At 41.8% G+C, this 13,795-nt stretch overlaps 1 protein-coding gene across 1 annotated transcript in view; it reads right to left on the bottom strand.

Moving 5' to 3' along the window:
* Positions 1-13,795, bottom strand: part of c2cd2 (C2 calcium dependent domain containing 2) — a 38,524-nt gene that overhangs the window by 9,243 nt on the left and 15,486 nt on the right. Inside the window, exons 7-11 of the mRNA XM_079652362.1 lie at positions 9,414-9,522; positions 9,239-9,303; positions 9,038-9,153; positions 8,765-8,933; positions 7,625-7,866 (exon numbers count right to left, since the gene is read on the bottom strand). Of these exons, the coding sequence (XP_079508488.1) occupies positions 7,625-7,866; positions 8,765-8,933; positions 9,038-9,153; positions 9,239-9,303; positions 9,414-9,522 (701 nt within the window). The remainder of the gene's footprint in view (positions 1-7,624; positions 7,867-8,764; positions 8,934-9,037; positions 9,154-9,238; positions 9,304-9,413; positions 9,523-13,795) is intronic.

The following is a 13,795-nucleotide window of genomic DNA, read 5'->3' as shown; positions in this document are numbered from 1 at the left end:
CAACCGCCATTTCAGCCTGTCTGGCGCCCAAGACGAAAAAAGAGGTCAGGAGGTTCATGGGGCTGGCCGGCTACTACAGGCGGTTCATCCCGTCCTTTTCGGAGCTGACCAGTCCCCTGACCGAACTGACCCGAAAGGGTGCTTCAGATCCGGTCCAGTGGACGGAGCGGTGTCAGCTGGCGTTTGAGAGGGTTAAAAAAGCCCTCTGTGGTAAGCCCCTTCTGTATTCTCCTGACTTCTCTCTCCCTTTTGTGTTGTAGACCGACGCCTCGAACAGTGGGGTGGGGGCCGTTTTGTCCCAGCACGTAGAGGGGGTCGACCGCCCCGTACTGTACATTAGCCGTAAGCTCGCCCAGAGGGAGGTGAACTACAGTACGGTGGAAAAGGAGTGCCTCGCCATACGGTGGGCGGTCGGCGCCCTGCGGTACTACCTCCTGGGGCGCCCTTTCACCCTCTGGTCGGACCATGCCCCGCTCCAGTGGCTCCACCGCATGAAGGATGCCAACGCTCGGATCACTCGGTGATCCGAGCGTTTCAACTTCAAGGTGATCCACAGGCCGGGTAACCGGATGGTCGTGGCTGATTTCCTCTCTCGCTCGGCGGAGGGGGGGGGGGGAGAGTCAGCTTGCGGCCGGCGGGATCCCGGCCTGAGTCGGGCGGTGGGGGTATGTGGCAGCGGGGTGTGGTGTGGGCGCTGGCTGCTGGAGTGAAGGGAGTGGCTCGGCCGGAGGCCAGACAGCTGATCGGAATCAAGTAATCAGTGCCAGAATATAAGCATGTTGTAACCTGGTTCTGGTCTGTTTCACAGTAGGCGGGATCCTGGAAGGTCGCCAAAGGACCTGTGAAGGTTCCCACCCGGGCAACGTTTGAGACCCGCGTACATTTTTGTTTGGAGTTAATAAACGCCTGTGTTCAACCAACCTGCTCTTTCTGTCCTTATTTGAACCCTGTGTGAGCGGAATTTGGTGTAGCGGAGAGGCTCACACTGTGCAAAGAAAAATATATCCAGATATCTCACCATGACTCGCGCATGCATCCACGTGCACGGTGTGGCATGACCACCAAAACAGAAAGATATGGACACAAGATGTGTGCAAATGTATTTAGTTTCCTATCCATGTAAACATGATTTAAGTGGGGGGGGGGGGACCTAACCTTCTCTAGGGGGGTCCGGGGGAATGCTCCCCCATCTCTCAACATCCATATGAAACAGAATTGTAGACAGATTTTATTTTTATTTATTGATATTTTACAAATCACTCCCCTTTCAAACGGTATTATTGTTTATTAATAACAACTTTTCTTTACTGTCATACAGATGTAGCACTTCATTTCAGACTCCAGCTTACAGCTTCCTGCCTACGACCTGCCAAAGACCAGTATCAAGGAATGATACCATTTGCTTTCGGGGAGCCCTATTTTTCAGAGCACATCCTGCTACTAAATATGTCACACGCACGCTCTGTTGACTGGCGCAGCAGCGCGGATGCGATCAATTGCTATAAAAACACTCTTCTACTAATACAGACGGTGTCACTATGCCGGCGGATGTGGCCGTTGTTGAAGCCTCTTCAGGCTCCGCATCGGCAGGCCTCTCCCTCGGTGTGGAGCTGTCAAGCTCGGCCCTAACGCCGCTTACAGCCGGCCAACTAAAAGTTGTTTTCCGTTCACGTTGTCATTTTTAGACTCCTTCGCTTCTTTGCTTGTGAATCCAAAAGCTGTGACGCTTGGCTGTTTTCGTTTTGCCATATTTTTTATTACAAAGCCAGAGTTAAACAAATATCAATATGAACATTTCAAATACCGCACCGGCATCACCGCCATAACCATAGCAACGTAAGTAAGAATGCAGCGCCGTCACGTACAGATGGCAACACCCAGACATATTCACAAATATAAAACAAATATTCAGAAACTGTAATGAACAATAACTATTATTTATTTCAAGAAATGTTATTTACAGAAACTCAACATTTCTAATCTGTGTGACACAAATATGCACGATTGTTTTGCTCCCCCTATTTATCTCAAAGTCAGCCTTCAGGGGAGCTCCCTCCCTCTTCGGGGGAGCCAAGCTCCTCCTAGCTCCCCCCCATTTCGAACAGTGTCTGTGGCTGAATGGCCAGCGATTAGGTGCGGCGCATTTATCATAGGTGATCAGAGCTAACTGCCTGCCGTGAGATTTCATTTAAAAAACAGATCTGATTTTAAGACTATTTCTGCGCTCATAAAAGAATGATAAGAATAAGAATAATGCGTATTGAACTGGTTTCATTAATTAGTGAATTTATTTAACACTAGAACCGCCAATCGGGTCAATTTGTGTGATGTGTTGTTGTGTGTGCAATGTAACTTTTTTTCAATAAAATATTAAAGTCTCCCAGTCCGTGACTTTTCCTGAAAGTGTGTTATGTAGCACCCTATGTTGTTAAAAATTGCATTCTAATAGCGGGATTTGACAGGTTTAGGTAGGCCTATACAAAAAACTCTGGCGGTTCTAGTGTTAAGGTAATTAGGTACAGTAGAAGCCCTTTTTTATCAGTAACGAATTTAGCAGTTGAAAATAAAAGTCAACTAACTGAGGGTCACTTGTAATGACAGTGTTGTGTCTAACTGTAAGCTTGTCACTCAGAGTAACATACAGTTAATTTAGCTGCTGGAGAAGAAAGATCAAGGGGGGAGGGGGGGAGAGAGCTGTGGTTGATGGGTCATTAGTTGTGTAAATACACAGCTGAGAGCTGCCGTTTCATTCAGACTATTTAAAAAACGGTAACAACTGACTATTTTTCTTAACGGATGCATGTCAATTTAAATCAATACACACAACTATTTTTTAAATCAATAAAAACATTTTCTAAATCCATAAAAGCATTTAAATTAATATTGGGAGTCATGTCGTTACTTTGTTGAGAATGTGGCCGTGTAATAAGCGGGATAATTTGCAGCGACTTGTTCCTTATGGGGAAAATAACACCCGTCGTGTGTGTAGAGGTGTGTGTGGTTAAAACACTTTCATGAAGTGAAGGAGGTTTTCCTTCTATAAAACAGCTGTGGGCAGCAGTGAGTGTCACGGACATGAATTCATAGATCAAGGCAGACTGGTGCACACACTCTCCTGTCCTGCCAGGCGACACGCCCGTTCTAAGCCGTGTCCCTCACTCCTCACATCCCAAGCATCCCCAAAAAGTGTATTATGTTGTTACATCGTTTCAGATGTTATGTTTCAGTTGTGCTCTGTCCAGTGGCGGCTGGTCGAAAATATTTTTGGTGGGGCTATGGAAATGGTGACAAAACCATACTAGGGCACTGTAGCGTCACCTTGGATACGAGTCTAAACAGACACACAGGCCAGGGCGCTGAAAGGGGCAACAGTCAGCTTGTTGGTTGCAGCAGCTCTGGCTGAGTGCTCTTTTCTACCGCCCGGGCGAGAGAGGGTAATGATACACGCTTCGGCCAGGCAGGAAACATGTGACTTATCAGTAACTTTAGACATCGTAAAACAATTTTAAATGAGATTTTATTGTAGATTATACATTTTACTGATACCAACTATATAATATTTACCTTGTTCTTTAAAAATAAAAATAAAAAATATATATTTTTTGGAAATATATTGTTTTTATTAATTTATAATTTTTAATGACAATCAAACATGTGGGAAGAGGGGGGGCGGCGCCCCTAGCGCCCCTATGGGCCGGCCGCCACTGGCTCTGTCTATGTTCAGTGATGCAAACTTGTCACCTTTCGGCGAAATTCGCCGTTTTGAATCCAAAATAAGTCGTTTGTGTGATTCATGTTGATCTGCAATAAAAATATTTTTGGAGTATGGGGGGGTCTGGGACCCGGAGTAATCTGCGGTTGTGAGCTGTTATGTGCCATCATGACACGCATGGTGTTCTTTTTTTATATATTATAATGAAGTGCGAGCTGTTTGCTCGAGTCTTCCTGCCTGTCGGCTCTGCTCTCATGGATGTATAATAAGGCTCTGCTGCTCCGACATGATGGTCTAGCTTCAGCAGCTACATTACCTACGGGTGCGTTCGTTAATATTAACTGTGCGTCCGGAGTCACTGTGGCACAGACTGGACCGCTGGTGAACAGCTGTTAGAACGGGCCGTTCAGGTGTTCAGAGCAGAGCTCCCTGACGGAGCGGCAGAGCGTGATGTGAACTGAAAAGTTTCTCTGTGGCAATATTATTTAAAGAATCGTTGAGCTAGCTAGCTAGCATACATTGTCACTATCTGTTACGTTAGCTTTAGCCTTCTATTTCTAATAGTTTTTTTCATAGGCTATAAACAGAGGTGGTATAAGTATATATATATTGTACTTGAGTAAAAGTAGAAGTACTCAGATCTTGTACTTGAGTAAAAGTAGAAGCACACAGATCTTGTACTAGAGTAAAAGTAGAAGTACTCAAATCTTGTACTTGAGTAAAAGTAGAAGCACTCAGGTCTTGTACTTGAGTAAAAGTAGAAGTACTCAGGTATTGTACTTGAGTAAAAGTAGAAGTACTCAGATATTGTACTAGAGTAAAAGTAGAAGTACTCAGGTCTTGTACTTGAGTAAAAGTAGAAGTACTCAGATCTTGTACTTGAGTAAAAGTAATAGTTCCAGAGTGTAGGAATACTCTGTTACAGTAAAAGTCCTGCATTCAAAATGTTCCTCAAGTAAAAGTAGAAAAGTATTCTCATCAAAATATAGTGAAAGTAGCGACAGTAAAAGTAGTCATTGTGCAGATTGGTCCATTTCAGAATAATATATATGATATGTTTTATAATGATTGATCATGAAAGTGTTCTCAAAGCTGGTAAAGGTGCAGCTAGTTTGAATGACTTTGTATACTGCAGGGTAGCTTGTGGATTTACTCCAGGTGGAACTAAAGTCTGATTTAACACTTGATTATATTTCACATCATTCATCCAGATCTGTGAAGTAACTAAAGGTATTACATACATGTAGTGGAGTAAAAGTACAGCATGTACCTCTGAACTGTAGTGGAGTAGAAGAACAAAGTAGCAAAACATTGAAATACTTAAATAAAGTACAAGTATCTCAAAATTGTGCCCAAGTATAGTACTTGTTGAGTTTATGAACTTAGTTACTTTACATCATGTGGCTATAAAGATAGAAAGACTAAGCCTTGCACAGAGGCATGAAAATACATTTTCAAAATGCTCAACAGTGCTGCCAAAATTATAAACTGACTGCTACACAATTTAAAATAAATGCTTTTATATATTTCTATTAGATGTGACTCTTTGGCGTTTCTGTTATTATTAACACTGCTGCTTTAGTTGTTCTGACTGCTAAAATCCTCTCTTATTCTTTGGGGTGGGGGAGCCGGGGGCTCGGATCCTTGTCACCTTTTTCATACCTGATGAGTTTGCATCCCTGTATGTTAAAAAGCCTCAGTCACCTTAATTCATGTAATAAAAACATATCAGGTCAGTAACACTCAAAGCTAAATGTGCAATACCATGTTCAGCTATGTTACTATTTATAATGTTATTGTTGTTACATCAGAAGATGTACATATTGGAATGATTTCTTAACTTACAGTAGGCAATTTTTTACAATGTGTGTTGGAATGATTTATTAAATTACTATGAATATTGTCATTGTTGAAGGCTTTTAGAGAAGGATGAACTATAAGCCTGAATTACATAACATTTTATACCTAAAAACATAAAAGCCACAATAAATAAATCACAATTATTCTAGTTCTTTTTACCTCCCGTATTGCTTTCAACCCACCAGCTTTTATGGTGTTGTTACGTCACTAACTGTAAACTTGTCACATACAGTCTATGGTCACTCAGAGTAACCTACAGTTAATTTAGCTGCTGGAGAAGAAAGATCAGGGGGGAAGGGGGGGGAGAGAGCTTTGGTTGATGGGCCATTAGTTGTGTAAATACACAGCTGAGAGCTGCCGTGTCATTCAGACTGTTTAAAAAACGGTAACAACGGACTATTTTTCTTAGCGGAGACATGTCAATTTAAATCAATACATACAACTATTTTTTAAATCAATAAAAACATTTTCTAAATCCATAAAAGCATTTAAATTAATATTGGGAGTCATGTCGTTACTTTGTTGAGAATGTGGCCGTCTAATAAGCGGGATAAATGCAGCGACTTGTTCCTTATGGGGAAAATAACACCCTTCATCCAGATGAGGATCCCTCGGCTACGCTTTGGGATCCTGATCGACCGACGAAGCTCCATTAAAATATACATATTTTTGGTGAATTACTGAGTTTAGGCACGTTAATAACAGTTTAATGAAGTTGAATACAGTATATTCATATGTGTCAGTGATTTCATGTCAATTCGGCGAACATAAACATAAATGATCGTGGTGAAGATGATGATTAAATTAGGATTAAAAATCGAGAGCCGGGCTGCATTTCCTCCCGTTCGTTTTTTTTGAATAACAAAATTATTTAGTTAAATAACAACATGGTGATGTTTTGTAAATGATTACATGTCTCTTATTTAGCACAGTAGTATGATATCCGTGACATATGGATCTTAACAAAGTTCCGCTGTACGCGTACTGTATCTCACTTTATTTCACATGAGCTCCAGTGTGGAACCCCACTGCACCCCCTGGTGGATCAATGATCCATTGCAGCTGGCTTCATTATAAATTACATTTATCTATCACGGGGGCGGTCTCAAGTCAAGCTGGAGGTTTTCCCTTGAGCGAGGGCAGATCACGTACCAATCACGGCCCTCGCGTTTCAAACTGTCTGAAATGAATCGCTACATCTGTATAGTATTTTATACCCGTTTACTTTAAATCTCTTATTTTTTTATAACTATAATGATCATATAAAGATGTGCCTTTACCTCACTGGTTGTAGAAAAAGCTTCTTATATCCGTTAGCATAGCTAGCTAACCAGATGCTAATAACAACAAAGTTATTGACTGTATGATCAGTATGACAGATGAGCAGATCGCCACTGGGCTTACAACTAAAGACACAGCCACGCAAAAACTGCGGCATGTGTACGGCTCCGGCTCGTGTTGTTTTCAAGGACCCTGGCAGGAAAAACAAGCACTCGCTTGTTTAATTCTTTTGCGGTCTAGATTTCTTTAATTCTTTTCTTTTTGGCGTGTGTTTATAAATTACCTCGAGGGCCGTACCAAATGGTCTCGCGGTCCGTATACGGCCCGGAGGCCGGAGGTTTCCCACCCCTGACCTAAACACTGGCTAGCCCTGCTGTATAATACCATATATTATGTTCGTATCATTTTTCTTATTCCATTTTTTTATTTAATCGTTTATTGGACATCTTTATTGGACGTCTCTTATGTTTATATAAAGATCTTTATTCTATATTATTTGTGTTACTGCACATTCTTACTTTGACTTCTTATTTCATAAATGTAAACAAATATATAGATTTATATTATGTATTCATATTTTTTACGTTTACTTTATACAATTCACAAATTACTGTCACCCAATTTTCCCAATATCACCCAATACTCAAATCCAATTTTCCCATATATAAATAAAGTATTCTGATTATGATATATGTTTAGTTGGTGGAACTGTTCTACTGATGTGAAGTGTAAAAATAACCAGTGAGTTCCTCTGCTGGAACTGTTCCTTACTTTGGCGATGCCAGAGATGATGATGGTGCTCTTCTTCACCGGGGACTTGAGCTTCTGCTTGGCAGACTGGTGCAGCTGTCTGATGGCGGCCTCGGCCACGGGGTCCGTGCCGTTCAGCATGAGCAGCTCCGTGTCAGAGGAAGACAGGGCCTTGCTGACGGGGCCCCCCAGCATGGTGGCGTGCTCGGACACACACCGCTCCGACAGCTTGGGCCTGATGGTCGCTGGCCTCTGAGCAGCATCTGAGGGAGCACATCGTTAGCTTCACCCCACAAACATCTCCTACTGAGGCATAACCATGTCTGCTAACCAACAGGCCATCACTATTGTTTATACTTTTCAAAATGAAACTTTTTTTCATCACACTTACTAATTGCTGCACCTATTGTTGTGTAGATGTCGGGTTATGTTCATGAAATGGTCTGATTCTAATTGAGATTATCGACACACAAAACATATAGTTGGGGACAATCTTTGCATTGCATGTTTGAATCTAAATGTTTTAATATATACCTCTTTATTACATTATTTATCAAGTATAATCAAGTTTTAGATATATCAAACATAAACCTTTTATTACTGTTTTCCTTTTGGGGGATTCCGTGTGTACCTTAAAGGTAGGAAACACTTTTGGCAGGTGAGTTCTTTGTTGTCAGAATTGTATTGAAATAGTTTGTTGCCGTTGTAGGGAAACGTATACATGCACCACTAACGCATCTTCTAAATAGTCATTTAAGAATTGAGGTTTTCTTAAAGGTAAGCTTAGATTTCTCCATGCACTCTAAACACAAGGTAAATAATGTGTGTTAGCAAGTTAACATTACTGCCATGTCTTTTCTTCTAGCTAGGAATGATCAAAAGGTGCACCTTGTGTTTAGAGTGCATGGAAAGCTCAACCTGAAATACGGATTGGTTTCACAGGGCCCTTTTTCTATAGATGTAGAAAAAAAAAATGTAAAAAATGTATTTTTACATATTTACTTTTAAAACACAGGAGAGAAAACAAAAACATCAGACTTATAACAGATCAGCAGATGTTTTTCACTTGCCCTTAAGGCTTCCATAATGATGAGACATGTCTTCTCTGAATTAGGTTATCATTGTCAGATCTTTGCTGTTGAACAGTTTGTGTTGCTGTACCTGTGTTGAGTCCAAGTGGGAGGGGTCGCCCTGGCTTGCTCTTCACTGCAGTGATGGTGGTGACCACCGTGCCACAGGGCATTACAGTACGGTCCATCTCCACCCTCTTATTGGAGGCGGGGGTGGGAGGCAGCCAGGACCTCACCTCACTGGGCTCCAGGTAGGTAAACTGAAGGGGTAAATCACCAGTTAATGTTCTATTGTGCAGATGAAACCCTCAGAAAGAAGAAGATCATTCAAATGAATCTATTATAACGGGGATGATGGTCTTACATCAGTAGTAAGTGATCCAGTCACTACGTCTTTGGTCATGAGTGCAAATGTTTGCTGTCCTTTGGGCTGCTTCCTTACGAGATCAAACGGCACCGACACCTGACCAAGTAATGAATCTAACAAAACGAAAACACACATGAATAAAATAACTCTTAATCACAACGAATACAACACAAACATGAAAAGCAGTTAGGTCATTACTCTCTTGAGGTTGTCCATCATTCCTTAACTGAATGATGAGCTCTTTTGATCGTCCATTCAATTCACTGGAAAGAAACAAAATAAAAGACAAGTTCAAGATAAGATAGAGAATGCTGATATTGATCGATAATAATATTTGTAAACAGTGATAGTTTGCAGTGCTTGGTAAACTTACAAGATAAAGGGCTGGTCCCAGGATGGACTGGCTGTGTTCTTCAGCACGGAGGTGTTAAACCTCTGTGGAGGATCGTCTAACTGCATCACACACAGGGGATTCATGTTGCCTGCAGACACAGCAGGAAACAGTCAGCATCACAGGAACACGACATGAACCCCATTGTATGCCCCTGCCAACCAGTCAAGATGTAGTTTATATCCACATGTTCAAAATGTTATCACCTCAACAATTATAACCCTAACCCTAGCATATCAATGCTTGAGTTATGACCAAAAACATAACTTGACCTTCAGGGGCCAAAAGCTGATATTTGAATCCAAATGGACGTAACATTTGATGAATTTCCCTTCAGGCTTTCTGCAGATATTGTGTTTCAGGAGAATCAGAAGGACACCACATAAACATAATGCTGCCTCAGCACGGCGGCATAAAACCACAATGTGGGTTCCAAGATCTAACACTAAATGTTTCAGGGGATCTTTTGACAGCTTATCACATGAAATGCAAGATATCATTTTGCCTTAGTCACTTCCTCTATTTCACAGAAGGGAGGTCAGCGTTTATTGTAAAGATTAATTATGCGAAGGTTAGAGGAGAGTCAAGTACTGAGGGCTCTTCCTCAGCACATATGATGAATTGTATCACATGGAGCACTTCAACTTAACTTTAATTAGCCAAAAGCCAAAGGCTCACATACTGTGAAAGCTGTTTCTTAATGAACACAGCATCAGCAAGATCCTTAAAGACACCCACTGCAGCAGCCCTGCTTTTGGCTTCTTCCACAGGAAGCCTAATGAGTGGAGCTAAGCTAAGTATAACCAGTTTCACTGAAAGGGCAGAACACAGATAATGAAGTGTCAAACGCTGTGTCATGTCTCTGCTGTACAACATCAAGTGTTAATAATAATAATGCATTTTATTTATATAGCGCTTTTCACAACTCAAAGATGCTTTACAGTATGAGGGAGGGTAGACAAACAAGGACAGGCAAACAAATAGATATAGTAAAATAAAAAATAAAAAATAAAAAACAAAGGCATTCAGGAGGAAGTTGATTGAGAGGGGAGGGGGGGGGGGGGGGGCTTATGGGTAGACAGAGTTGAAAAGATGTGTTTTGAGGCAGGACTGAAAGACTGTGAGGGAGTCACTCAGAGTCACGGAGATCTTGGGGGAGGGAGTTCCAGAGCCTAGGAGCTGCCACTGAGAAGGCTCTGTCCCCAAAGCTGCAGAGTGGGGATGTGGGAATGGATAGGAGTCCGGCTGCGGTGGATCTGAGGGACCGTGGGGGTTGATAAGGAGTGAGAAGGTTTGTGAGATAAGGGGGGGCCAGCTGGTGGAGTGCTTTGTAGGTGAGGACCAGAATGTTGTAGTTCAGCCTTTCCCAAACTCAGGGTCGCGACCCACCCGTTTTGATTGGGTCGCCATGTTAAATGCATTGCTACACACACACAGCGTCAGAGCTGATGGCTGCGTTGCAAATACAATTTTTTTATAATTTTTCTATTTTATTTTGAAAATGAAATTATGCAATATAGCATTGTATATGTAATTATTTAATTTTCTAAATACAAAAACTAAAAATAAAAGATTGTATTTGTATCAGCTCTGACGCGTCCCCCGCGAAAGTTTTCGCGCCGTCTGTTTATTGTTTATTGTCTGTTGATTAATCCCGATCGTACATGATGGCAAAAATACGATACAAAGAGGAGTTTTTAAACGTTCGCTTCACAAAAGCTGTTAGAAATGGAGAGGAGCGGCCTCAGTGTGTTTTATGTGGAGAGGTGCTCAGTAACGAAAGCTTGAAAATGAACAAATTGGACCGGCATCTCCAAACAAAACATCCTCTGCATCGGGACAAATCGAAGGATTGTTTCCTCTGCAAAGAAGAGTCGTTCAAGAAGCAGTGTTTTGACGGCGGAAAAGTAAGTCACTCATTTTAATCATTTGATTTGTGTGTTTGTGAGTTTGTCAGGGTCTGTTGTGAAATTGTTTCGTTAATGCAAAGTTGGATGAAATGCAGACTGAGCCCCGGAGCGGACCGCCAGCTGCGCGCTCTCGCGCGTCCTCTACTCGCTTCCGCGAGTCCACTACATTTTGCAGCGGCACAGAGCGATGTTTCAACTTTTACTAGCCTAAAATGTTTTTATAACGGCCGGGAGAAAAACAGAGAAACAATAACCACAGGAAGATTAGAGGGAAAGTGGCAGGTAGTATGAGAAGGAAAGCGAGAGAAAGCTTTTTTTCACTGCAGCCGCACGGACGTGACTGCTGCAGCGTGATGCACAATACATATGGGGGTTATTCCCTATCTTTATTCAAGAGCGTGGTCTTTAAATTTGAGAGCATACTTTATTGATTTCAGGTTCAGAATATGTATTGCTTTCCCTCAAACCCTGTCCTCACACTCAAATAATGCCTGCTTGCACTTATGGCGCGTTTCCACTGCAGCGGGTAGCTCGCTTTAAGCGTGCCGAGCCGTGCGGGGCCCGTTTTTGGTTTCGTTTCCACTTGGCCTAGTACCGGCTAGCGGGTCCTAATTCACAGTATTGAGTATGTAAGTCGCTTTGGATAAAAGCGTCTACAAGTAACATGTAATGTAATGCGCTATAAATGCGGTTGCCAGGTCCACTCTCTGAATATAGTCGAGCACTTTTCTCAACTACAGGAGAACTTCAAGCTGTACTTCCCTGACTCACAGAGAGCTCAAAACCTTCAGTGGGTGAAGTTTCCCTTCCAAGCTGTGCCATCACAAGACCTGGGTCTCAGTCAGGCAGAGTTAGAGGCACTGGTCACACTGCAGGTCAACAGGGGCAGTAAGATGCTGTTTGAAACAACCATTTTGGCACAGTTTTGGGTTGCTCATTTCCAGCAGGCTGAGTTCTCCTGCTTGGCTAAGATAGCTGTAGAAGTATTGATACAGTTTGGCACCACATACTTGTGTGAATCCGGGTTTTCTACTTTAGCATACCTGAAAAACAAATACAGAAACAGGCTAAATCCTGAGCATGACCTCAGATTGGCACTGTCAAAAACCCAGCCCAGAATAGATCTGCTGGTTGAAAACTTCAACCAGCCACATACCTCTCATTAGATGTAATTGTTATTATATTATATCATGTATCAATATATGATATAATACCCCTTCTAGCATGTCAGATGAGAACATATTGTAAATAAGTCAGTAAAGTTAATCAGTTGCCAAGTGTTGGAGTTTTTTTGTCTCTCAGAGTGTTTTACAACACCTCTGTTCATTTAAAAAGGGTGTGTACATAGTTTTTGATCTAGTGACAAACTTAATGTTGCACTTCTGATAATTTAAATGTGGTTTCACCTGTGATGTACTGTATACTGGACTTCCTATAGTTAGTGTTTTGTCCCTTTCTGTTTACAACATGTTTGTTCTTTGTTAATTTAAAATACTTTAAAATGGTGTGTACATAGTTTTTGAGCTAGTGACAAACTTAATATTGCACTTTTGTTAATTGTATCATTTAAATTTGATTTGTACTGTATATACTTGACTGCACTTCCCATGTTTCGTCTTTTTGCTTTGATCCTTTTTTTTCTGGGCAAGCTCAAAGGGAAGGTTTTTATGGTGAGAAACCTAATTGCTGCGAAGCACTTTTATAATTAAATAAACATTTTCATGTACATTTTAAATTCATGGTGTGTTGCATTCTTTGTTTATAAATGTAGATATTATGGAAAATCTTGACATTTTTTTAGCTTGGGTCCCTTAGGACCACAACATTTCTGTTTTGGGTCTCATGCTTGGGAACCCCTGTTGTAGTTGATGCAATGGGAGACAGGAAGCCAGTGGAGGTCTTTGAGGACTGGGGTGATGTGATGCCATGATTTGGTATGCGTAAGGAGACGTGCAGCAGCATTTTGAACCCGTTGGAGTCTGTTGAGGGATGTAGTGCTGATGTCGTAAAGAAGTGAGTTACAGTAGTTGAGGCGGGAGGAAATGAAGGCATGGATTAGTCATTCGGCTGCGGGCCGGGTGAGAGAGGGTAGGATTTTTTGCATTATTGTGGAGGTGGAAAAATGAGGTGTTGACTGTTTGGCGGATGTGAGGTTCGAGGGAGAGGGTGGGGTCAAAGATTACGCCAAGGTTTTGTTCCTGATTGGAGGGGGAAACAATGATGCCATCAATGGTGAGTGTTATGTTAGTGACCTTGCTGAGGGTGGATTTGGAGACGATTAGGAGGAGTTCTGTTTTGTTGCTGTTCAGTTTGAGGAGGTTATGTTGCATCCAAGTTTTAATAGCTGTCAGACAGGAATCGATGTGGGTAAGGGGTGGGCAGGGTTGGGTTGGAATACATGTAACGGCGTTACATAATCAGAATACAAAAATCAAGTAACTGTATTTAGCTCGT

Source organism: Notothenia rossii, assembly GCF_949606895.1.
Source record: "Notothenia rossii genome assembly, chromosome: 9".
Taxonomy (NCBI): domain Eukaryota; kingdom Metazoa; phylum Chordata; class Actinopteri; order Perciformes; family Nototheniidae; genus Notothenia; species Notothenia rossii.
The sequence above is the reverse complement of the archived record's forward strand: the minus strand, read 5'-3'. Positions and strand labels throughout refer to the sequence as shown.